Source organism: Cherax quadricarinatus, chromosome 54 (genome assembly GCF_038502225.1).
Source record: "Cherax quadricarinatus isolate ZL_2023a chromosome 54, ASM3850222v1, whole genome shotgun sequence".
NCBI lineage: Eukaryota > Metazoa > Arthropoda > Malacostraca > Decapoda > Parastacidae > Cherax > Cherax quadricarinatus.
The window spans coordinates 23497652-23520278 of NC_091345.1; the positions used below are offsets into that span (position 1 = coordinate 23497652).

The window sequence follows — 22627 nt, forward strand, 5'->3', positions numbered from 1 at the left end:
GTTCTGACAGAGAGAGTAACAGAGCACAGAAGTTCTGACAGAGAGAGTAACAGAGCACAGAGGTTCTGACAGAGAGTAACAGAGCACAGAAGTTCTGACAGAGAGAGCAACAGAGCACAGAAGTTCTGACAGAGAGAGTAACAGAGCACAGAAGTTCTGACAGAGAGAGCAACAGAGCACAGAGGTTCTGACAGAGAGAGCAACAGAGCACAGAGGTTCTGACAGAGAGTAACAGAGCACAGAAGTTCTGACAGAGAGAGCAACAGAGCACAGAAGTTCTGACAGAGAGAGTAACAGAGCACAGAAGTTCTGACAGAGAGAGTAACAGAGCACAGAGGTTCTGACAGAGAGAGCAACAGAGCACAGAAGTTCTGACAGAAAGAGTAACAGAGCACAGAGGTTCTGACAGAGAGAGTAACAGAGCACAGAAGTTCTGACAGAGAGAGTAACAGAGCACAGAAGTTCTGACAGAAAGAATAACAGAGCACAGAGGTTCTGACAGAGAGAGCAACAGAGCACAGAAGTTCTGACAGAAAGAGTAACAGAGCACAGAGGTTCTGACAGAGAGAGTAACAGAGCACAGAAGTTCTGACAGAAAGAGTAACAGAGCACAGAGGTTCTGACAGAGAGAGCAACAGAGCACAGAAGTTCTGACAGAGAGAGTAACAGAGCACAGAGGTTCTGACAGAGAGAGCAACAGAGCACAGAAGTTCTGACAGAAAGAGTAACAGAGCACAGAGGTTCTGACAGAGAGAGTAACAGAGCACAGAAGTTCTGACAGAAAGAGTAACAGAGCACAGAGGTTCTGACAGAAAGAGTAACAGAGCACAGAAGTTCTGACAGAAAGAGTAACAGAGCACAGAGGTTCTGACAGAAAGAGTAACAGAGCACAGAAGTTCTGACAGAGAGAGCAACAGAGCACAGAGGTTCTGACAGAGAGAGTAACAGAGCACAGAAGTTCTGACAGAAAGAGTAACAGAGCACAGAGGTTCTGACAGAAAGAGTAACAGAGCACAGAAGTTCTGACAGAGAGAGTAACAGAGCACAGAGGTTCTGACAGAGAGTAACAGAGCACAGAAGTTCTGACAGAGAGAGCAACAGAGCACAGAGGTTCTGACAGAAAGAGTAACAGAGCACAGAAGTTCTGACAGAGAGAGTAACAGAACACAGAGGTTCTGACAGAGAGTAACAGAGCACAGAAGTTCTGACAGAGAGAGCAACAGAGCACAGAGGTTCTGACAGAGAGTAACAGAGCACAGAAGTTCTGACAGAGAGAGCAACAGAGCACAGAGGTTCTGACAGAAAGAGTAACAGAGCACAGAAGTTCTGACAGAGAGAGTAACAGAACACACAGAGGTTCTGACGGAGAGTAACAGAGCACAGAAGTTCTGACAGAGAGAGCAACAGAGCACAGAGGTTCTGACAGACAGAGTAACAGAGCACAGAGGTTCTGACAGAGAGAGCAACAGAGCACAGAGGTTCTGACAGAGAGAGCAACAGAGCACAGAGGTTCTGACAGAAAGAGTAACAGAGCACAGAGGCTCTGACAGAGAGAGTAACAGAGCACAGAGGTTCTGACAGAGAGAGTAACAGAGCACAGAGGTTCTGACAGAGAGAGTAACAGAACACAGAGGTTCTGACAGAGAGAGTAACAGAGCACAGAGGTTCTGACAGAGAGAGTAACAGAGCACAGAGGTTCTGACAGAAAGAGTAACAGAGCACAGAGGTTCTGACAGAGAGAGCAACAGAGCACAGAAGTTCTGACAGAAAGAGTAACAGAGCACAGAGGTTCTGACAGAGAGAGTAACAGAGCACAGAGGTTCTGACAGAGAGAGCAACAGAGCACAGAGGTTCTGACAGAGAGAGAAACAGAGCACAGAGGTTTTGACAGAGAGAGTAACAGACCACAGAGGTTCTGACAGAAAGAGTAACAGAGCACAGAGGTTCTGACAGAGAGAGCAACAGAGCACAGAGGTTCTGACAGAGAGAGCAACAGAGCACAGAGGTTCTGACAGAGAGAGTAACAGAGCACAGAGGTTCTGACAGAGAGAGTAACAGAGCACAGAGGTTCTGACAGAGAGAGTAACAGAGTACAGAGGTTCTGACAGAGAGAGTAACAGATCACAGAGGTTCTGACAGAGAGAGTAACAGAGCACAGAGGTTCTGACAGAGAGAGCAACAGAGCACAGAGGTTCTGACAGAGAGAGTAACAGAGCACAGAGGTTCTAGCAGAGAGAGAGTAACAGAGCACAGAGGTTCTGACAGAGAGAGCAACAGAGTGCAGATGTTCTGACAGAGAGAGTAACAGAGTGCAGAGGTTCTGACAGACAGAGCAAAAGAGTGCGGAGGTTCTGACAGAGAGAGCAACAGAGGGCAGATGTTCTGACAGAGAGAGTAACAGAGCACAGAGGTTCTGACAGAGAGAGTAACAGAGCACAGAGGTTCTGACAGACAGAGCAACAGAACACAGAGGTTCTGACAGAGAGAGCAACAGAGCACAGAGGTTCTGACAGAGAAAGCAACAGAGTGCAGATGTTCTGACAGAGAGAGTAACAGAGTGCAGAGGTTCTGACAGACAGAGCAAAAGAACGCAGAGGTTCTGACAGACAGAGCGAAAGAGCACAGAGGTTCTGACAGAGAGAGTAACAGAGCACAGAGGTTCTGACAGAGAGAGTAACAGAGCACAGAGGTTCTGACAGAAAGAGTAACAGAGCACAGAGGTTCTGACAGAGAGAGTAACAGAGCACAGAGGTTCTAACAGAGAGAGTAACAGAGCACAGAGGTTCTGACAGAGAGAGTAACAGAGCACAGAGGTTCTGACAGAGAGAGTAACAGAGCACAGAGGTTCTAACTGAGAGAGCAACAGAGCACAGAGATTCTGACAGGGAGAGTAACAGAGCACAGAGGTTCTGACAGAGAGAGTAACAGAGCACAGAGGTTCTAACAGAGAGAGTAACAGAGCACAGAGGTTCTGACAGAGAGAGTAACAGAGCACAGAGGTTCTGACAGAGAGAGTAACAGAGCACAGAGGTTCTAACAGAGAGAGTAACAGAGCACAGAGGTTCTGACAGAGAGAGTAACAGAGCACAGAGGTTCTGACAGAGAGAGTAACAGAGCACAGAGGTTCTGACAGACAGAGCAACAGAGCACAGAGGTTCTGACAGAGAGAGCAACAGAGGACAGAGGTTCTGACAGAGAGAGCAAAAGAGCGCAGAGGTTCTGACAGACAGAGCAAAAGAGCACAGTGGTTCTGACAGAGAGAGCAACAGAGCACAGAGGTTCTGACAGAGAGAGCAAAAGAGCGCAGAGGTTCTGACAGACAGAGCAAAAGAGCGCAGAGGTTCTGACAGAGAGAGCAACAGAGTGCAGATGTTCTGACAGAGAGAGTAACAGAGCACAGAGGTTCTGACAGAGAGAGTAACAGAGCACAGAGATTCTGACAGACAGAGCAACAGAGCACAGAGGTTCTGACAGAGAGAGCAACAGAGTGCAGATGTTCTGACAGAGAGAGTAACAGAGTGCAGAGGTTCTGACAGAGAGAGTAACAGAGCACAGAGGTTCTGACAGAAAGAGTAACAGAGCACAGAGGTTCTGACAGACAGAGCAAAAGAGCACAGAGGTTCTGACAGACAGAGCAAAAGAGCGCAGAGGTTCTGACAGACAGAGCAAAAGAGCACAGAGGTTCTGACAGAGAGAGTAACAGAGCACAGAGGTTCTGACAGAGAGAGTAACAGAGCACAGAGGTTCTGACAGAGAGAGTAACAGAGCACAGAGGTTCTGACAGACAGAGCAAAAGAGCGCAGAGGTTCTGACAGACAGAGCAAAAGAGCACAGAGGTTCTGACAGAGAGAGTAACAGAGCACAGAGGTTCTGACAGAGAGAGTAACAGAGCACAGAGGTTCTGACAGAAAGAGTAACAGAGCACAGAGGTTCTGACAGAGAGAGTAACAGAGCACAGAGGTTCTAACAGAGAGAGTAACAGAGCACAGAGGTTCTGACAGAGAGAGTAACAGAGCACAGAGGTTCTGACAGAGAGAGTAACAGAGCACAGAGTTTCTAACAGAGAGAGTAACAGAGCACAGAGGTTCTGACAGAGAGAGTAACAGAGCACAGAGGTTCTGACAGAGAAACAGAGCACAGAGGTTCTAACAGAGAGAGTAACAGAGCACAGAGGTTCTGACAGACAAAACAACAGAGGTACACACATGTACTGCATGTTTTGTTGTGTAGAAATGGTGGTAGTGGTGGTAGTGGTGGTAGTGGTGGTAGTGGTGGTAGTTGTGGTGATAGTGGTGGTTGTGGTGGTGGAAATGGTGGTAGTGGTGGTAGCAGTGGTGGTAGTAGCGGTGGTAGGAGTGGTGGTGGTAGTAGTGGTGGTAGTAATGGTGGTAGTAGTGTTGGTAGTAGTGTTGGTAGCAGTGGTGGTAGTGGTGGTAGTGGTGGTGGTAGTGGTAGAATTGTGGTAGTGGTGGTAATAGTGGTAGCAGTAGTGGTAGTGGTGGTAGCAGTGGTGGAAGTAGCGGTGGTAGTAGTAGTGGTGGTGGTAGTAGTGGTGATGGTAGTAGTAGTGGTGGTAGTAGCGGTTGTAGTAGTGGTGGTAGTAATGATGGTAGTAGTGTTGGTATTAGTGGTGGTAGCAGTGGTGGCAGTGATAGTGATAGTAGTGATGGTAGTAGTGATGGTAGCAGTAGTGGTAGTAGTGGTGGTAGCAGTAGTAGTGGAAGTGGTGGTAATAGTGGTAGTAGTAGTAGTGGTGGTAGTAGTAGTGTTAGTTGTGGTAATAGTGGTAGTAGTAGTAGTGGTAGTGGTGGTAATAGTGGTAGTAGTGGTAGTAGTGGTGGTAGAAGTGGTAGCAGCGGTAGCAGATGTGGCGGTAGTGGTGGTGATAGTAGTGGTGGTAATAGTGGTGGTGGTAGTGGTGGTAGTAGCGGTAGTAGTGGTGGTGGTAGAAGTAGTAGCAGCGGTAGCAGATGTGGCGGTAGTGGTGGTGATAGTAGTGGTGGTAGTAGTGGTGGTAGTAGTGGTGGTAGTAGTGTTGGTAGTGGTGGTGGTAGCAGTGGTGGCAGTGGTTGTGACAGTAGTATTGGTGGTAGTAGTGGTGGTAGTAGTGGTGGTAGTAGTGTTGGTAGTGGTGGTGGTAGCAGTGGTGGCAGTGGTTGTGACAGTAGTATTGGTGGTAGTAGTGGTGGTAGTAGTGGTGGTAGTAGTGGTGGTAGTAGTGTTGGTAGTGGTGGTGGTAGCAGTGGTGGCAGTGGTTGTGACAGTAGTATTGGTGGTAGTAGTGGTGGTAGTAGTGGTGGTAGTAGTGTTGGTAGTGGTGGTGGTAGCAGTGGTGGCAGTGGTTGTGACAGTAGTATTGGTGGTAGTAGTGGTGGTAGTAGTGGTGGTAGTAGTGTTGGTAGTGGTGGTGGTAGCAGTGGTGGCAGTGGTTGTGACAGTAGTATTGGTGGTAGTAGTGGTGGTAGTAGTGGTGGTAGTAGTGGTGGTAGTAGTGTTGGTAGTGGTGGTGGTGGTAGCAGTGGTGGCAGTGGTTGTGACAGTAGTATTGGTGGTAGTAGTGGTGGTAGTAGTGGTGGTAGTAGTGTTGGTAGTGGTGGTGGTAGCAGTGGTGGCAGTGGTTGTGACAGTAGTATTGGTGGTAGTAGTGGTGGTAGTAGTGGTGGTAGTAGTGTTGGTAGTGGTGGTGGTAGCAGTGGTGGCAGTGGTTGTGACAGTAGTATTGGTGGTAGTAGTGGTGGTAGTAGTGGTGGTAGTAGTGTTGGTAGTGGTGGTGGTAGCAGTGGTGGCAGTGGTTGTGACAGTAGTATTGGTGGTAGTAGTGGTGGTAGTAGTGTTGGTAGTGGTGGTGGTAGCAGTGGTGGCAGTGGTTGTGACAGTAGTATTGGTGGTAGTAGTGGTGGTAGTAGTGGTGGTAGTAGTGTTGGTAGTGGTGGTGGTAGCAGTGGTGGCAGTGGTTGTGACAGTAGTATTGGTGGTAGTAGTGGTGGTAGTAGTGGTGGTAGTAGTGTTGGTAGTGGTGGTGGTAGCAGTGGTGGCAGTGGTTGTGACAGTAGTATTGGTGGTAGTAGTGGTGGTAGTAGTGTTGGTAGTGGTGGTGGTAGCAGTGGTGGCAGTGGTTGTGACAGTAGTATTGGTGGTAGTAGTGGTGGTGGTAGAAGTAGTAGCAGCGGTAGCAGATGTGGCGGTAGTGGTGGTGATAGTAGTGGTGGTAGTAGTGGTGGTAGTAGTGGTGGCAGTAGTGTTGGTAGTGGTGGTGGTAGCAGTGGTGGCAGTGGTTGTGACAGTAGTATTGGTGGTAGTAGTGGTGGTAGTAGTGGTGGTAGTAGTGTTGGTAGTGGTGGTGGTAGCAGTGGTGGCAGTGGTTGTGACAGTAGTATTGGTGGTAGTAGTGGTGGTAGTAGTGGTGGTAGTAGTGGTGGTAGTAGTGTTGGTAGTGGTGGTGGTAGCAGTGGTGGCAGTGGTTGTGACAGTAGTATTGGTGGTAGTAGTGGTGGTAGTAGTGGTGGTGGTAGTAACAATATTGTCCAGTACTTCCCCCTGTCATCTACCTGTCACACATCTCATTGATTGTGGCTGTCGTCTCTCCCTTCCCTTTCAATCTCTTTTCCCCCTCTCTCTCTCCCTCTCTATTTCCCTTTTCTTCTCTTCTCCCTCTCAAACCTCCTCCTCATTCTCTCTAACTTTATCCTCACTCTCAATGTGTCTCATCTTGTTCCATTTTCCTGTTACCACAACACCTGTGGTTCAACACACACACACACACACACACACACACACACACACACACACACACACACACACACACACACACAGGCTGGTGCTCCAAATTAACATATATATTAAATACTTCTGTCACAGACACTGTGAAGAATTGGCAAGCTGGTGTATGTGTGTGTGTGTGTGTGTGTGTGTGTGTGTGTGTGTGTGTGTGTGTGTGTGTGTGTGTGTGTGTGTGTGTGTGTGTGTGTGTGTGTGTGTGTGTGTGTGATGTTGCAGGAGTCGATTCACAGCTCCTGGCCTCGCCTTTTCACTGGTCGCTACTAGGTCACCCTTCCTGCTCCATGAGCTTTATCATACCTTTTCTTAAAGCTATGTTTGGATCCTGCCTCCACAACATCAGTTTTCAACTTCCAATTGTGATCCCTTGTTACTGTGTCCCCTTGATCCTGTGTCCCCTTGTTCCTGTGTCCCATTGTTCCTGTGACCCCTTGTTGGTGTCTTCTTGATCCTGTGACCCCTTGTTCCTATGTCCCATTGTTTCTGTGACCCCTTGTTGGTGTGTCTTCTTGTTCCAGTGACCCCTTGTTCCTATGTCCCATTGTGCCTGTGACCCCTTGCTGGTGTGTCCTCTTGTTCCTGTGACCCCTTGTTCCTGTGTCCCATTGTTCCTGTGATCCTTTGTTGTGTGTGGTGTGCCCTCTTGTTCCTGTGACCCCTTGTTCCAATGTTCCATTGCTCCTGTGACCCCTTGTTGATGTGTCTTCTTGATCATGTGACTCCTTGTTCCTATGTCCCATTGTTCCTGTGACCCCTTGTTGGTGTGCCTTCTTATTCCTATGACCCCTTGTTCCTATGTCCCATTGTTCCTGTGACCCCTTGTTCGTGTGTCTTCTTGATCCTGTGACCCTTTGTTCCTGTGTCCCACCGTTTCTGTGCCTCCTTGTTCCTGTGTCCCCTTGTTCCTGTGTCCCCTTGTTCCTGTGTCCCCTTGCTCTCGTGACCCCTTGTTCTTGTGTTCCCTTGTTCCTGTGCCCCCTTGTTCTTGTGTCCCCTTGTTACTGTGTCCCCTTGTTCCTGTGACACCTTGTTCATCCATCCCCTTGATTCTGTGTCCCCTTTTTCCTGTGTCCCCTTGGTCCTGTGACCCCTTGCTCTGTCCCCTTGGTCCTGTGACCCTTTGCTCTGTCCCCTTGTTACTGTGACTCCTTGTTGCTGCGTCACATCTCTGAAACATTCTGTACCCGTCCACTTCGTCAATTCCTCTCAGTATTTTATTCGTCTTCATCATGTCTCTCCGACCCCTCAGGTTGATTTCCCTTAGCCTCTCCTCGTAGGACAAAACCCCTTGGCTCCGGGACTAATCTTGTTGCAAACTTTTGCAGTTTCTCAACTTTCCTGACGTTCTTGACCAGATATGGGTTTCATACTGGTGTTACGTACTCCAATATGGGCCTGAGTACACGGTGCACAAAGTCGTGAATGACTCCTTACTTAGATGTCGAAACGCTATTCTTAGGTTTGCCAGGCGCTCATATGCTGCAGCAGTTATTTTGGTTAATGTGCGCCTCAGGGGATGTGCTTGGTATGATGCTCACCCGAAGATCCTTTTCCTTGAGTGAGGTTTGCGGTCTTTGACCCCCTAGACTGTACTCCGTCTGCTGTATTCTTTATTCTTCTCCAAGCTTCATTACTTAGCACTTACTGTGATTAAACTCCTGGAGCTATTTGTCGGGCCAGTCTTGCAGCCTCTCCAGATCCCTTTGTAGACTTATACATGATGATTCTTGTTCGCTTGTATTCTTCATATTAATTTTCACAAGAAACAACACCGGAAAGCCTACTTGCAGTCAAAGAAGATGCAGTCTATCCAATCCCTCTTTCTCCTGTTTTACTTCTGTCTCCTTGTCGTAGGATTTACCTTCCCTGAAGTCTAGGTGCTCCATCACTCTTCTAGGTGCTCCATCACTCTACTAGGTGCTCCACCACTCATCTAGGTATTCCACCACTCTTCTGATAATCTTCTCCCTAACTTTACGTACTATACATGTCATTGACACTGGTTTGTAGTTTAATGCTGTCTGTCTCCTTTCTTAAAAATTTGGACTACTTTTGCTGTCTTCTGTACCTCAGTCTGTGTGTGTGTGTGTGTGTGTGTGTGTGTGTGTGTGTGTGCGTTAACTGCGCCTCACTCCCGGTTAACCGGTCCTCCCTTCCGGTTAACGACACTCATCTGGAAAATCGGATAAACGATCTTATTTAGTCAATGTTTCGTGTGATTGCTGGAGCTGCAGGGGCGTGTTTGTGTGTGTGTGTGTGTGTGTACTCACCTAAATGTGGTTGCAGGGGTCGATTCACAGCTCCTGGCCCCGCCTCTTCGCTGGTCGCTACTAGGCCCACTCTCTCCCTGCTCCATGACCTTCATCATACCTCTTCTCAAAGCTATATATGGATCCTGCCTCCACTACATCACTCTCCAGACTGTTGCATTTCCTAACAACTCTATTGCTGAAGAAATACTTCATAGTATTTTATATAACGTTACCATGCAGAAGGTTTTTCCAGGTTGCAAAGAAATCTTTTGCAATTTTCGCTTGACTAACGTTTTTTGTAGAGTTTGTGACCTAAGTTTGTGACCTAAGTTTGTGACCTAAGTTTGTGACCTAAGTTTGTGACCTAAGTTTGTGACCTAAGTTTGTGACCTAAGTTTGTGACCTAAGTATGTGACCTAAGTATGTGACCTAAGTTTGTGACCTAAGTTTGTGACCTAAGTTTGTGACCTAAGTTTGTGACCTAAGTTTGTGACCTAAGTTTGTGACCTAAGTATGTGACCTAAGTTTGTGACCTAAGTTTGTGACCTAAGTTTGTGACCTAAGTTTGTGACCTAAGTTTGTGACCTAAGTATGTGACCTAAGTTTGTGACCTAAGTATGTGACCTAAGTTTGTGACCTAAGTTTGTGACCTAAGTATGTGACCTAAGTTTGTGACCTAAGTATGTGACCTAAGTTTGTGACCTAAGTTTGTAACCTAAGTTTGTGACCTAAGTTTGTGACCTAAGTTTGTGACCTAAGTTTGTGACCTAAGTTTGTGACCTAAGTTTGTGACCTAAGTTTGTGACCTAAGTTTGTGACCTAAGTTTGTGACCTAAGTTTGTGACCTAAGTTTGTGACCTAAGTTTGTGACCTAAGTTTGTGACCTAAGTTTGTGACCTAAGTTTGGCCTGAGAGTTAGAAAGTAGCAGCACCATTCCAGTCACTCTCTTCAGCTTGATTGTGTCGATTATATTGTAGTTTATTGCTGACTCTTCTGAGGTTGTTGTAACGATGATCTGACATAATCTGACTCCATTACAATGGTGAAGCTTGAGTAGTGTAAGACTTTGTGGATATTACAATGGTAAATGTCTTCGTTAATTGATGTGTCACCACTAGTGGCACATCATGGGGTACCACCACTAGTGGCACATCATGGGGTACCACCACTAGTGTTACATCATGGGTACCACCACTAGTGTTACATCATGGGTACCACCACTAGTGGCATATCATGGGTACCACCACTAGTGTTACATCATGGGTACCACCACTAGTGTTACATCATGGGTACCACCACTAGTGTTACATCATGGGTACCACCACTAGTGGCATATCATGGGGTACCACCACTAGTGTTACATCATGGGTACCACCACTAGTGTTACATCATGGGGTACCACCACTAGTGACACATCATACACCACTAGTGGCACATCATGGGGTACCACCACTAGTGTTACATCATGGGTACCACCACTAGTGTTACATCATGGGGTACCACCACTAGTGTTACATCATGGGGTACCACCACTAGTGACACATCATGGGGTACCACCACTAGTGGCACATCATGGGGTACCACCACTAGTGTTACATCATGGGTACCACCACTAGTGTTACATCATGGGGTACCACCACTAGTGACACATCATGGGGTACCACCACTAGTGGCATATCATGGGGTACCACCACTAGTGTTACATCATGGGTACCACCACTAGTGTTACATCATGGGGTACCACCACTAGTGTTACATCATGGGGTACCACCACTAGTGACACATCATGGGGTACCACCACTAGTGGCATATCATGGGGTACCACCACTAGTGTTACATCATGGGTACCACCACTAGTGTTACATCATGGGGTACCACCACTAGTGACACATCATGGGGTACCACCACTAGTGGCATATCATGGGGTACCACCACTAGTGTCACATCATGGGGTACCACCACTAGCGTCACATCATAGGGTACCACCACTAGTGTCACATCATGGGGTACCACCACTAGTGTCACATCATGGGGTACCACCACTAGTGTCACATCATAGAATACCAGCACTAGTGTCACATCATGGGGTACCACCACTAGTGTCACATCATGGGGTACCATCACTAGTGTCACATCATGGGGTACCACCACTAGTGTCACATCATGGGGTACCACCACTAGTGTCACATCATGGGGTACCAGCACTAGTGTCACATCATGGGGTACCACCACTAGCGTCACATCATGGGGTACCAGCACTAGTGTCACATCATGGGGTACCACCACTAGTGTCACATCATGGGGTACCACCACTAGTGTCACATCATGGGGTACCACCACTAGTGTCCCATCATGGGGTACCACCACTAGTGTCACATCATGGGGTACCACCACTAGTGTCACATCATGGGGTACCACCACTAGTGTCCCATCATGGGGTACCACCACTAGTGTCACATCATGGGGTACCACCACTAGTGTCACATCATGGGGTACCACCACTAGTGTCCCATCATGGGGTACCACCACAACACACATACCCAGTGCTAGAACTTCAACAGCTCTATATAATGTTCTTAAGAGGGAGCTCTCAGCTTAAGAGGAGCTCAGAACTCAGCACGGACTGAGGAAACAGATAAAGTCCACAGGATGAGCTTTTACACAAATAAGCGCGGGAAAAAATTAAACAAAAGCGCGCGAAAGCCCGCCAAATTCCCAGAGCCTCATTTCTCCCCCAGGATGAACAACGACGGCTCTGTAAACGCAGCCATTACTCCCATTTGTTCTATACAAACTATTAAACTAACCTGTAAATACGCATTTAATACGCATATACATAATGCAGAGAGGCCAGAGGAAGAGGAAAGAAATCTACGATGTGGTTATTAAAGGCTGGTGGGAAGGTTTATGTTTAAGTATTAGGGGTGGTGGTGTTGTTGGTCCTGGGAAGAGATAGAGGTGCCATCAGGAGAGGGGTGTCTGAGTGGCACTGATGATTGTCTGAGTGTGAGTTAAACAGTGTTGTTGGTGCATACTGATGAGCTAAAACCAACTGTCCTCGATTATCAACTGTGTGGCAGCAACAATGGTAGAGGCAGCTGTTAGGACGTGGTAGGAGAGTGAGAGAGAGAGAGAGAGAGAGAGAGAGAGAGAGAGAGAGAGAGAGAGAGAGAGAGAGAGAGAGAGAGAGAGAGAGAGAGCCAGCAGTTCTCACAACAATAGTGGTGATGGTTCGCTGTGAGAAACATTACTTAGATATTAAACCTGGTTTTTAACAAGTGAACAATGACAACAAAGACAAGCACCCCCCCACCCCGCCCCAGGGGAGAGAGTGGCACTACCCCCACCCCGCCCCAGGGGAGAGAGTGGCACTACCCCCCACCCCGCCCCAGGGGAGAGAGTGGTACTACCCCCCACCCCGCCCCAGGGGAGAGAGTGGCACTACCCCCCACCACGCCCCAGGGGAGAGAGTGGCACTACCCCCCACCCCGCCCCAGGGGAGAGAGTGGCACGACCCCCCACCCCGCCCCAGGGGAGAGAGTGGCACTACCCCCCCCCCCGCCCCAGGGGAGAGAGTGGCACTACCCCCCACCCCGTCACAGGGGAGAGAGTGGCACTACCCCCCACCCCGCCCCCGGGGAGAGAGTGGCACTACCCCCCACCCCGCCCCAGGGGAGAGAGTGGCACTACCCCCCACCCCGCCCCAGGGGAGAGAGTGGCACTACCCCCCACCCCGCCCCAGGGGAGAGAGTGGCACTACCCCCCACCCCGTCTCAGGGGAGAGAGTGGCACTACCCCCCACCCCGTCCCAGGGGAGAGAGTGGCACTACCCCCCACCCCGCCCCAGGGGAGAGAGTGGCACTACGCCCACCCCCCCCCCCGGGAGGGAGTGGCACAACCCCCCACCCCGCCCCAGGGGAGAGAGTGGCACTACCCCCCCACCCCGCCCCAGGGGAGAGAGTGGCACTACCCCCCACCCCGCCCCAGGGGAGAGAGTGGCACCCCCCCAGGGGGAGAGAGTGGCACCACCCCCCACCCCGCCCCAGGGGCGAGAGTGGCACTACCCCCCCCCCCGCCCCAGGGGAGAGAGTGGCACTACCCCCCCACCCCGCCCCAGGGGAGAGAGTGGCACTACCCCCCACCCCGCCACAGGGGAGAGAGTGGCACTACCCCCCACCCCGCCCCAGGGGAGAGAGTGGCACTACCCCCCACCCCGCTCCAGGGGAGAGAGTGGCACTTCCCCCCCCCCCCCCCCAGGGGAGAGAGTGGCACTACGCCCCACCCCGCCCCAGGGGAGAGAGTGGCACTACCCCCCACCCCGCCCCAGGGGAGAGAGTGGCACTACCCCCACCCCGGCCCAGGGGAGAGAGTGGCACTACCCCCCACCCCGTCCCAGGGGAGAGAGTGGCACTACCCCCCACCTCGCCCCAGGGGAGAGAGTGGCACTACTCCCCACCCCGCCCCAGGGGAGAGAGTGGCACTACCCCCCACCCCGCCCCAGGGGAGAGAGTGGCACTACCCCCCACCCCGCCCCAGGGGAGAGAGTGGCACTACCCCCCACCTCGCCCCAGGGGAGAGAGTGGCACTACTCCCCTACCCCGCCCCAGGGGAGAGAGTGGCACTACCCCCCACCCCGTCTCAGGGGAGAGAGTGGCACTACCCCCCACCCCGCCCCAGGGGAGAGAGTGGCACTACCCCCCACCCCGCCCCAGGGGAGAGAGTGGCACTACCCCCCACCCCGTCCCCCCCCCAGGGGAGAGAGTGGCACTACCCCCCACCTCGCCCCAGGGGAGAGAGTGGCACTACCCCCCCACCCCGTCCCAGGGGAGAGAGTGGCACTACCCCCACCCTGGCCCAGGGGAGAGAGTGACACTACCCCCACCTCGCCCCAGGGGAGAGAGTGGCACTACTCCCCACCCCGCCCCAGGGGAGAGAGTGGCACTACGCCCACCCCGCCCCAGGGGAGAGAGTGGCACTACCCCCCACCCCGCCCCAGGGGAGAGAGTGGCACTACCCCCACCATGCCCCAGGGGAGAGAGTGGCACTACCCCCCACCCCGCCCCAGGGGAGAGAGTGGCACCACCCCCCACCCCGCCCCAGGGGAGAGAGTGGCACTACCCCCCACCCCGCCCCAGGGGAGAGAGTGGCACTACCCCCCAATCCGCCCCAGGGGAGAGAGTGGCACTACCCCCCACCCCGCCCCAGGGGAGAGAGTGGCATTACCACCCATCCCGCCCCAGGGGAGAGAGTGGCACTACCCCCCACCCCGCCCCAGGGGAGAGAGTGACACTACCCCTCACCCCGCCCCAGGAGAGAGAGTGGCACTATCCCCCACCTCGCCCCAGGGGAGAGAGTGGCACTACCTCCCACCCCGCCCCAGGGGAGAGAGTGGCACTACCCCCCACTCCGCCCCAGGGGAGAGAGTGGCACTACCCCCCACCCCGCCCCAGGGGAGAGAGTGGCACTACCCCCCATCCCGCCCCAGGGGAGAGAGTGGCACTACCCCCCACCCCGCCCCAGGGGAGAGAGTGACACTACCCCTCACCCCGCCCCAGGTGAGAGAGTGGCACTATCCCCCACCTCGCCCCAGGGGAGAGAGTGGCACTACCCCCCACCCCGCCCCAGGGGAGAGAGTGGCACTACCCCCACCCCGGCCCAGGGGAGAGAGTGGCACTACCCCCACCCCGCTCCAGGGGAGAGAGTGGCACTACCCCCCCACCCCGCCCCAGGGGAGAGAGAGGCACTACCCCCCACCCCGCCCCAGGGGAGAGAGTGGCAGTACCCCCCACATCGCCTTAGGGGAGAGAGTGGCACTACCCCCCATCCCGCCCCAGGGGAGAGAGTGGCACTACCCCCCATCCCGCCCATGGGGAGAGAGTGGCACTACCCCCCATCCCGCCCCAGGGGAGAGAGTGGCACTACCCCCCATCCCGCCCCAGGGGAGAGAGTGGCACTACCCCCCCACCCCGCCACAGGGGAGAGAGTGGCACTGCCCCCCACCCCGCCCCAGGGGAGAGAGTGGCACTACCCCCCATCCCGCCCCAGGGGAGAGAGTGGCACTACCCCCACCCCGGGGTGGGGAGTGGCACTACCCCCACACGGGGGGGAGTGGCACTTCCCCAACACTAAGGGGGAGAGAGAGTAGCACTATTCCCAGGGGGGTGACTACTGAGGTGTGTGTAGAGTGGCACTACCCCCCGGGGAGAGTACCAGGGTGTGGTACTAACCCCAGGGGGAGAGTACCAGAGTGTGGCACTAACCCCAGGGGGATAGTACCATGGTGTGGCACTAACCCCAGAGGGAGAGTACCAGGATGTGTCACTACCCCCCGGGAGGAGACTACCTGGGTGTGGCACTACCTCCGGCGAGAGTACAAGGATGTGGCACTAACCCAAGGGGAAGAGTGTCCATGATGCCAAGAGCATACACACACAAACACGGTGTACAGTGCCATTCAAGACGCTTTACTGTGTACGTCAGGTACATACTGGAGTCCGCAGCACCAGTGTGGAACCTTCACCTGGTCAAGCACATCAAGAAATTAAGAGAAAGTGTAAAGGTTTGCAACAAGACTAGTCCCGGAGCTAAGGGAAATATCCTACGAGTGTCAACCTGACGACACTGGAGGCCAGGAGGGATAGCGGGGGCCATGATAAAGACGTATAAAATACTGAGAGGAATTGATAAGTTGGATAGTGAGAGAATGTTCCAGAGATGTGACACAGCAGCAAGGGACCAGAGCTGGAAGTTAACACTTTAGATAAGTCATAAAGATGTTAGGGAGTATTTCTTAGAGTTCTTAGGAAGCGGAAGAATCTGAAGAGTGATGTAGTGGAGGCAGGATCCATACATAGCTTTAAGAAGAGGTATGATAAAGTTCTTGGAGTAGGGAGAGAGAGAGGACCTAGTAGCGACCAGTGAAGAGGCGGGGCCAGGAGCTGTGAATCGACCCCTGCAACAACTAGGTGAGTACAACTAGGGGAGCACACACACACGCACACACACACACACACACACACACACACACACACACACACACACACACACACACACACACACACACACACACACACACACACACACACATATTCCTCTCAGTGATTTCAGAAAGTGTGTCGGAGTAGGCAGAGTCAACCTTGATAACAGTGAAGGGGGAGGGAGGGTGGGAGGGTAGAAGGGAAGGAGGGAGAGAGGGAGGGTAGAAGGGAAGGACGGAGGGAGAGAGGGAGGGAGGGAAGAAGGGAAGGAGGGAGGGAGAGAGAGAAACCTTCGGTCATAACAGCAAGAATCATTTTCCAGATGGAGTGAAGCATCAGATGAATGATGAAGGATGTTGATGGTAGATGAAGAGGGAGGCTGGCAGGGTGGCTGGCAGGGAGGCTGGCAGGGAGGCTGGCAGGGAGGCTGGCAGGGAGGCTGGCAGGGAGGCTGGCAGGGAGGCTGGCAGGGTGGCTGGCAGGGAGGCTGGCAGGGAGGCTGGCAGGGAGGCTGGCAGGGTGGCTGGCAGGGTGGCTGGCAGGGTGGCTGGCAGGGAGGCTGGCAGGGTGGCTGGCAGGGAGGCTGGCAGGGAGGCTGGCAGGGAGGCTGGCAGGGAGGCTGGCAGGGAGGCTGGCAGGGAGGCTGGCAGGGAGGCTGGCAGGGAGGCTGGCAGGGTGGCTGGCAGGGAGGCTGGCAGGGAGGCTGGCAGGGAGGCTGGCAGGGTGGCTGGCAGGGTGGCTGGCAGGGAGGCTGGCAGGGAGGCTGGCAGGGAGGGAGGCTGGCAGGGAGGCTGGCAGGGAGGCTGGCAGGGAGGCTGGCAGGGAGGCTGGCAGGGAGGCTGGCAGGGAGGGTGGCTGGCAGGGTGGCTGGCAGGGAGGCTGGCAGGGAGGCTGGCAGGGAGGCTGGCAGGGAGGGAGGCTGGCAGGGAGGCTGGCAGGGAGGCTGGCAGGGAGGCTGGCAGGGAGGCTGGCAGGGAGGCTGGCAGGGAGGCTGGCAGGGAGGCTGGCAGGGAGGCTGGCAGGGAGGCTGGCAGGGAGGCTGGCCGGGAGGCTGGCAGGGTGGCTGGCAGGGAGGCTGGCAGGGAGGCTGGCAGGGAGGGAGGCTGGCAGGGAGGCTGGCAGGGAGGCTGGCAGGGTGGCTGGCAGGGAGGCTGGCAGGGAGGCTGGCAGGGAGGCTGGCAGGGTGGCTGGCAGGGAGGCTGGCAGGGAGGGAGGCTGGCAGGGAGGCTGGCAGGGAGGCTGGCAGGGAGGCTGGCAGGGAGGCTGGCAGGGTGGCTGGCAGGGTGGCTGGCAGGAAGGCTGGCAGGGAGGGAGGCTGGCAGGGAGGGAGGCTGGCAGGGAGGCTGGCAGGGAGGCTGGCAGGGAGGCTGGCAGGGAGGCTGGCAGGGAGGCTGGCAGGGAGGCTGGCAGGGTGGCTGGCAGGGAGGCTGGCAGGGAGGCTGGCAGGGAGGCTGGCAGGGAGGCTGGCAGGGTGGCTGGCAGGGTGGCTGGCAGGGAGGCTGGCAGGGATGCTGGCAGGGAGGCTGGCAGGGAGGCTGGCAGGGATGCTGGCAGGGTGGTTGGCAGGGTGGCTGGCATTGTGGCTGGCAGGGAGGGAGGCTGGCAGGGAGGGTGGCAGGGAGGCTGGCAGGGTGGCTGGCAGGGTGGCTGGCAGGGAGGCTGGCAGGGAGGCTGGCAGGGAGGGAGGCTGGCAGGGAGGCTGGCAGGGAGGCTGGCAGGGAGGCTGGCAGGGAGGCTGGCAGGGAGGCTGGCAGGGAGGGAGGCTGGCAGGGAGGCTGGCAGGGAGGCTGGCAGGTAGGCTGGCAGGGAGGGAGGCTGGCAGGGAGGGAGGCGCGCAGGGAGGCTGGCAGGGTGGCTGGCAGGGAGGCTGGCAGGGAGGCTGGCAGGGAGGCTGGCAGGGAGGCTGGCAGGGAGGCTGGCAGGGAGGCTGGCAGGGAGGCTGGCAGGGAGGCTGGCAGGGAGGCTGGCAGGGAGGGAGGCTGGCAGGGAGGCTGGCAGGGAGGCTGGCAGGGAGGCTGGCAGGGAGGCAGGCAGGCAGGCAGGCTGGCAGGGTGGCTGGCAGGGAGGCTGGCAGGGAGGCTGGCAGGGAGGCTGGCAGGGAGGCTGGCAGGGAGGCTGGCAGGGTGGCTGGCAGGGTGGCTGGCAGGGTGGCTGGCAGGGAGGCTGGCAGGGAGGCTGGCAGGGAGGCTGGCAGGGTGGCTGGCAGGGTGGCTGGCAGGGAGGCTGGCAGGGATGCTGGCAGGGAGGCTGGCAGGGTGGCTGGCAGGGATGCTGGACGGGAGGCTGGCATGGTGGCTGGCAGGGTGGCTGGCAGGGAGGTTGGCAGGGATGCTGGCAGGGTGCCTGGCAGGGAGGCTGGCAGGGTGGTTGGCAGGGAGGCTGGCAGGGAGGCTGGCAGGGAGGCTGGCAGGGAGGTTGGCAGGGAGGCTGGCAGGGAGGCTGGCTGGCTGGCAGGCAGGGAGGCTGGCTGGCTGGCTGGCAGGGAGGCTGGCAGGGAGGCTGGCAGGGAGGCTGGCTGGCTGGCAGGGAGGCTGGCAGGGAGGCTGGCTGGCTGGCAGGGTGGTTGGCAGGGAGGCTGGCAGGGATGCTGGCAGGGTGGTTGGCAGGGAGGTTGGCAGGGTGGCTGGCAGGGAGGGTGGCTGGGATGCTGGCTGGCTGGCTGGCAGGGTGGCTGGCAGGGAGGGTGGCAGGGAGGTTGGTTGGCAGGGAGGCTGGCAGGGTGGTTGGCAGGGAGGCTGGCAGGGTGGTTGGCAGGGAGGCTGGCAGGGTGGCAGGGAGGCTGGCAGGGTGGTGGCGGGCAGGGTGGCTGGCAGGGTGGCTGGCAGGGTGGCTGGCAGGGAGGCTGGCAGGGTGGCTGGCAGGGAGGCTGGCAGGGAGGTTGGCAGGGAGGCTGGCAGGGAGGCTGGCAGGGAGGCTGGCAGGGTGGCTGGCAGGGTGGCTGGCAGGGAGGCTGGCAGGGAGGTTGGCAGGGAGGCTGGCAGGGAGGCTGGCAGGGAGGCTGGCAGGGTGGCTGGCAGGGAGGTTGGCAGGGAGGTTGGCAGGGTGGCTGGCAGGGAGGCTGGCAGGGTGGCAGGGATGCTGGCAGGGAGGCTGGCAGGGATGCTGGCAGGGAGGCTGGCAGGGAGGCTGGCAGGGATGCTGGCAGGGAGGCTGGCAGGGTGGTTGGCAGGGAGGCTGGCAGGGTGGGTGGCAGGGAGGCTGGCAGGGAGGCTGGCAGGGTGGTTGGCAGGGAGGCTGGCAGGGTGGTTGGCAGGGAGGCTGGCAGCTTGGTTGGCAGGGAGGCTGGCAGGGTGGTTGGCAGGGAGGCTGGCAGGGTGGTTGGCAGGGAGGCTGGCAGGGAGGCTGGCAGGGTGGTTGGCAGGGATGCTGGCAGGGATGCTGGCAGGGAGGCTGGCAGGGATGCTGGCAGGGAGGCTGGCAGGGAGGCTGGCAGGGAGGCTGGCAGGGATGCTGGCAGGGAGGCTGGCAGGGTGGGGTGTAGATGTGAAGGGAAGGAAGGAAGGGAGTAAGTGTTAATGACTGTACGGCTGCGTGACTGACCTGCTGACTGACTGACACTTTCATGACCCAGGGAGAAAAGATCAGTCATCCTACCAGAGTGCAGAACGTTTAACAAGCTTCATGAAGATTAACGCGAGCACCACCGATCATGTTGAATGAGACAATTATTTAACACTTGTGACTCTATATTATGGAAACCTTCAACCAACCAGTGGCTTCCTAAGTCCAATACAGCGAAGACTGGTGAACGATGAGGTAGAATTTAAAGTAATCATTCCCTCAGTCCAGACTAAGTGACTGATTACCACAAACTCCTTCAATATCCCAGCATCCATGTCCTTCTAGATCCCAATATCCTCCGTCCTTCAACCTTCAAGATTCTGTCAGTAATATGTGGTCACCCATATGAGGCCCTTCTGACCGCTACTCTGACACATAACTTTCCTTTTCATAGTCCTGCTAGGCGCTCGGCTTAGCCATAAGTCTGCCAGTTAAGACCCGACCAGGACAGGCGGCAGACTTCATCTTACTCCTGCACTACAACATAACACATCAACTAGCTTGTATTATTGCTGCCATAATTTATCAGTCTGAACCACCATTACAAATGATGGCAGCTGTGGGATTTACATTTGTAAAGCAGAGGATGGTAATAACTGCTTAATGACACCATAGGTGGCAAATTTGCTAATGTCAAGGGTAAACTGTCTACAGGCTGGACCTATGTTGACACTGATTTAATCTGTCTTGCTGGCTTTGTTGCTCATTGCAGTTGTTTTGTGTTTCAATTTGCAAGGAGGTAAACCCAGATTGTTATGGAATTAAGCCAGCAAGACAGGATAAACCAGCATTAACCTTCGTAGGTCCAGCCTGTTTGCCCTTGACATTGGCAAATTTGCCACCTAAGGTGTCATTAAGCAGTTACCATCTGCTTTACAAGTGTAAATCCCACAGCTGCCACCATTTGTAATAGGGGTAATTGTAATGATGACACAGACTAGTTCATCTGTTAACTTGTACTGGTAGAGTAAGACAAAGGCCAGACTTCTGCATGTCCACCTCTTATCCTCATCTGATCTTAACTGGTCAGTCTATAGCCTGGCATGGCACCTAGCTGGCATGGTAGAAGGGAAGTCAGGTGACACAGAGTAACAGCAAGAGAGGCTCCATGTGTGTGAACACATTACTAACAGCTCGGCAATGCTATGGCATGGCATCCTCCACAAATAGCTAAATAACTAACATATAAACAGGGCGACAGACACTCAGATTCCAGGCTGATTCTAGACAATGAAATGTTATACAAGAAGGGCATATGGCACACTAGATCATAATATATAATTAATCATGGTAATTCACGGAAAGTAAATGAGAATGATTGATCATTATTCATGTGATCTACAGAGTCTTAGATTTAACAGTAAAAAAATAAGTGCACAGAGTTTGCCTTTTCTCTTTCACTTTCCATGAATCACCATGATTATATATCTAGTATGTCATATGTCCTTCTTGTACAACATTCCATTGTACAGAATAATGCCAGAGCCTGAAGTATCTTGTTCATTAGTTATTTAGCTGTATGTTGAGGACACCATAGTGTTGCTGAGCTGCCAGTAATATGTGTTCACATGTATGGGCCCTCTCTAGCTATTACTCTGTGTCATGTGACTTCCTTTCTACCAGCCCGGCTAGACGCCCGGCTGGGCCATAGACTGACCAGTAAAGATCAGATCAGGATAGAAGGTGGACATCCAGAAGTCTGAGCTTTGTCTTTCTCTGCCAGTACAAGATAACAGATCAACTAGTTTGTGTCACTGCTACCATAATTCATCAGTCTAAACCCCTGTTACAATCGCAGTATCACAGTCCTTCAATATTCCAGCCTCCCCATCCTTCAAGATCCCAGCATCCCCCATCCTTCAATATCCCAGCATCCCCCATCCTTCAAGATCCCAGCATCTTTCATCCTTCAAGATCCCAACATCCCCCATCCTTCAAAATCCCAGCATCCCCCATCCTTCAAAATCCCAGCATCCCCCATCCTTTAAGATCCCAACTTCTCCATCTCTTCAAGTCAAAGCATTATGAAGGTTGTACTTACCAGTCTTCACTTGATACTTGAGTGCATCCTTGCAGTCCACCAGGATCTGGTCCAGGTTGAGAGGCTTGGCAGGAATGTCAAGTTCCAGGACCTCCTTCAACTGCTCTGGCTGGTGGAAGTCCAGGATCTTCGAGTTGCGGTCAAATGTTGACCTGATGAACTCAATGGAGAGGTCTGCCACACGAGCCAGGAACTCCCTTGTTTCCGGAGCGGCAGTCACGGTAAAGGGCAGCAGGTCTGTAAGGAAGGTAATATTAGTCTTAGTGAAGGGTATCAGGTCTGTAGGGACTTTGATTACAAATCCTAGCTTCTACCAATCACCACCTACAAGGGATTTATTCTGAACATCCGACTAGTAGAGATTAACACACAGGATAATAATGCTACTAAAGTTACAAGAAGCTGTATGTATGTCAGACACAAGCAAGATATGGATTCTGATCACCTTAGTAGAATTATAATTCTGCAACACTCAAGGAAAGAACGCAACGAACACGGACCTGAGGTTCTTACTATAGTGTGGCCTGATGATGTTTGTAGCACACTGTGGTGACCCTTATACTCTCACTTCTGTACCCAACCCTTATGCTGTTCTCAGAACTAATGTTCTCAGCTTTTCACCGTCTGTCACCTTCACTATCTGTGACCTTAACTCTCTGTCACCTTCACTACCCTACGACTTACACAGCTCTTTTTTGACTCTGGCTACAACATTTACGCTACAACTACAACCTACAAGGACCTCCCACACACATACATCTGCCTCAAGACCTACCAACTACACTTCCATTCCAACACAAACTGCAGTACATTCACTGAGCGACTACTTTAACTACTGCTACAACTATCGCAGATGTACACAGACTCCCACATTCTCCATGTCTCGCTCTGACATAAGAAGTCAGTCCTACCTTCACACGACTTACATCACTTGGGCCAGCCAACTAGCCTCTCACATCACTTGAGCCAGCCAACTAGCCTCTCACAACACTTGAGCCAACCAACTAGCCCCTCACAA

The 22627-nt window shown here is 53.9% G+C and overlaps 1 protein-coding gene across 1 annotated transcript in view; it reads right to left on the bottom strand.

Annotated features, from left to right (window-relative positions):
- Positions 1-22627, bottom strand: part of Gad1 (glutamate decarboxylase) — a 285923-nt gene that overhangs the window by 95845 nt on the left and 167451 nt on the right. The window contains exon 2 of the mRNA XM_070096748.1: positions 21610-21846. Coding sequence (XP_069952849.1) covers positions 21610-21846 — 237 coding nt within the window. The remainder of the gene's footprint in view (positions 1-21609; positions 21847-22627) is intronic.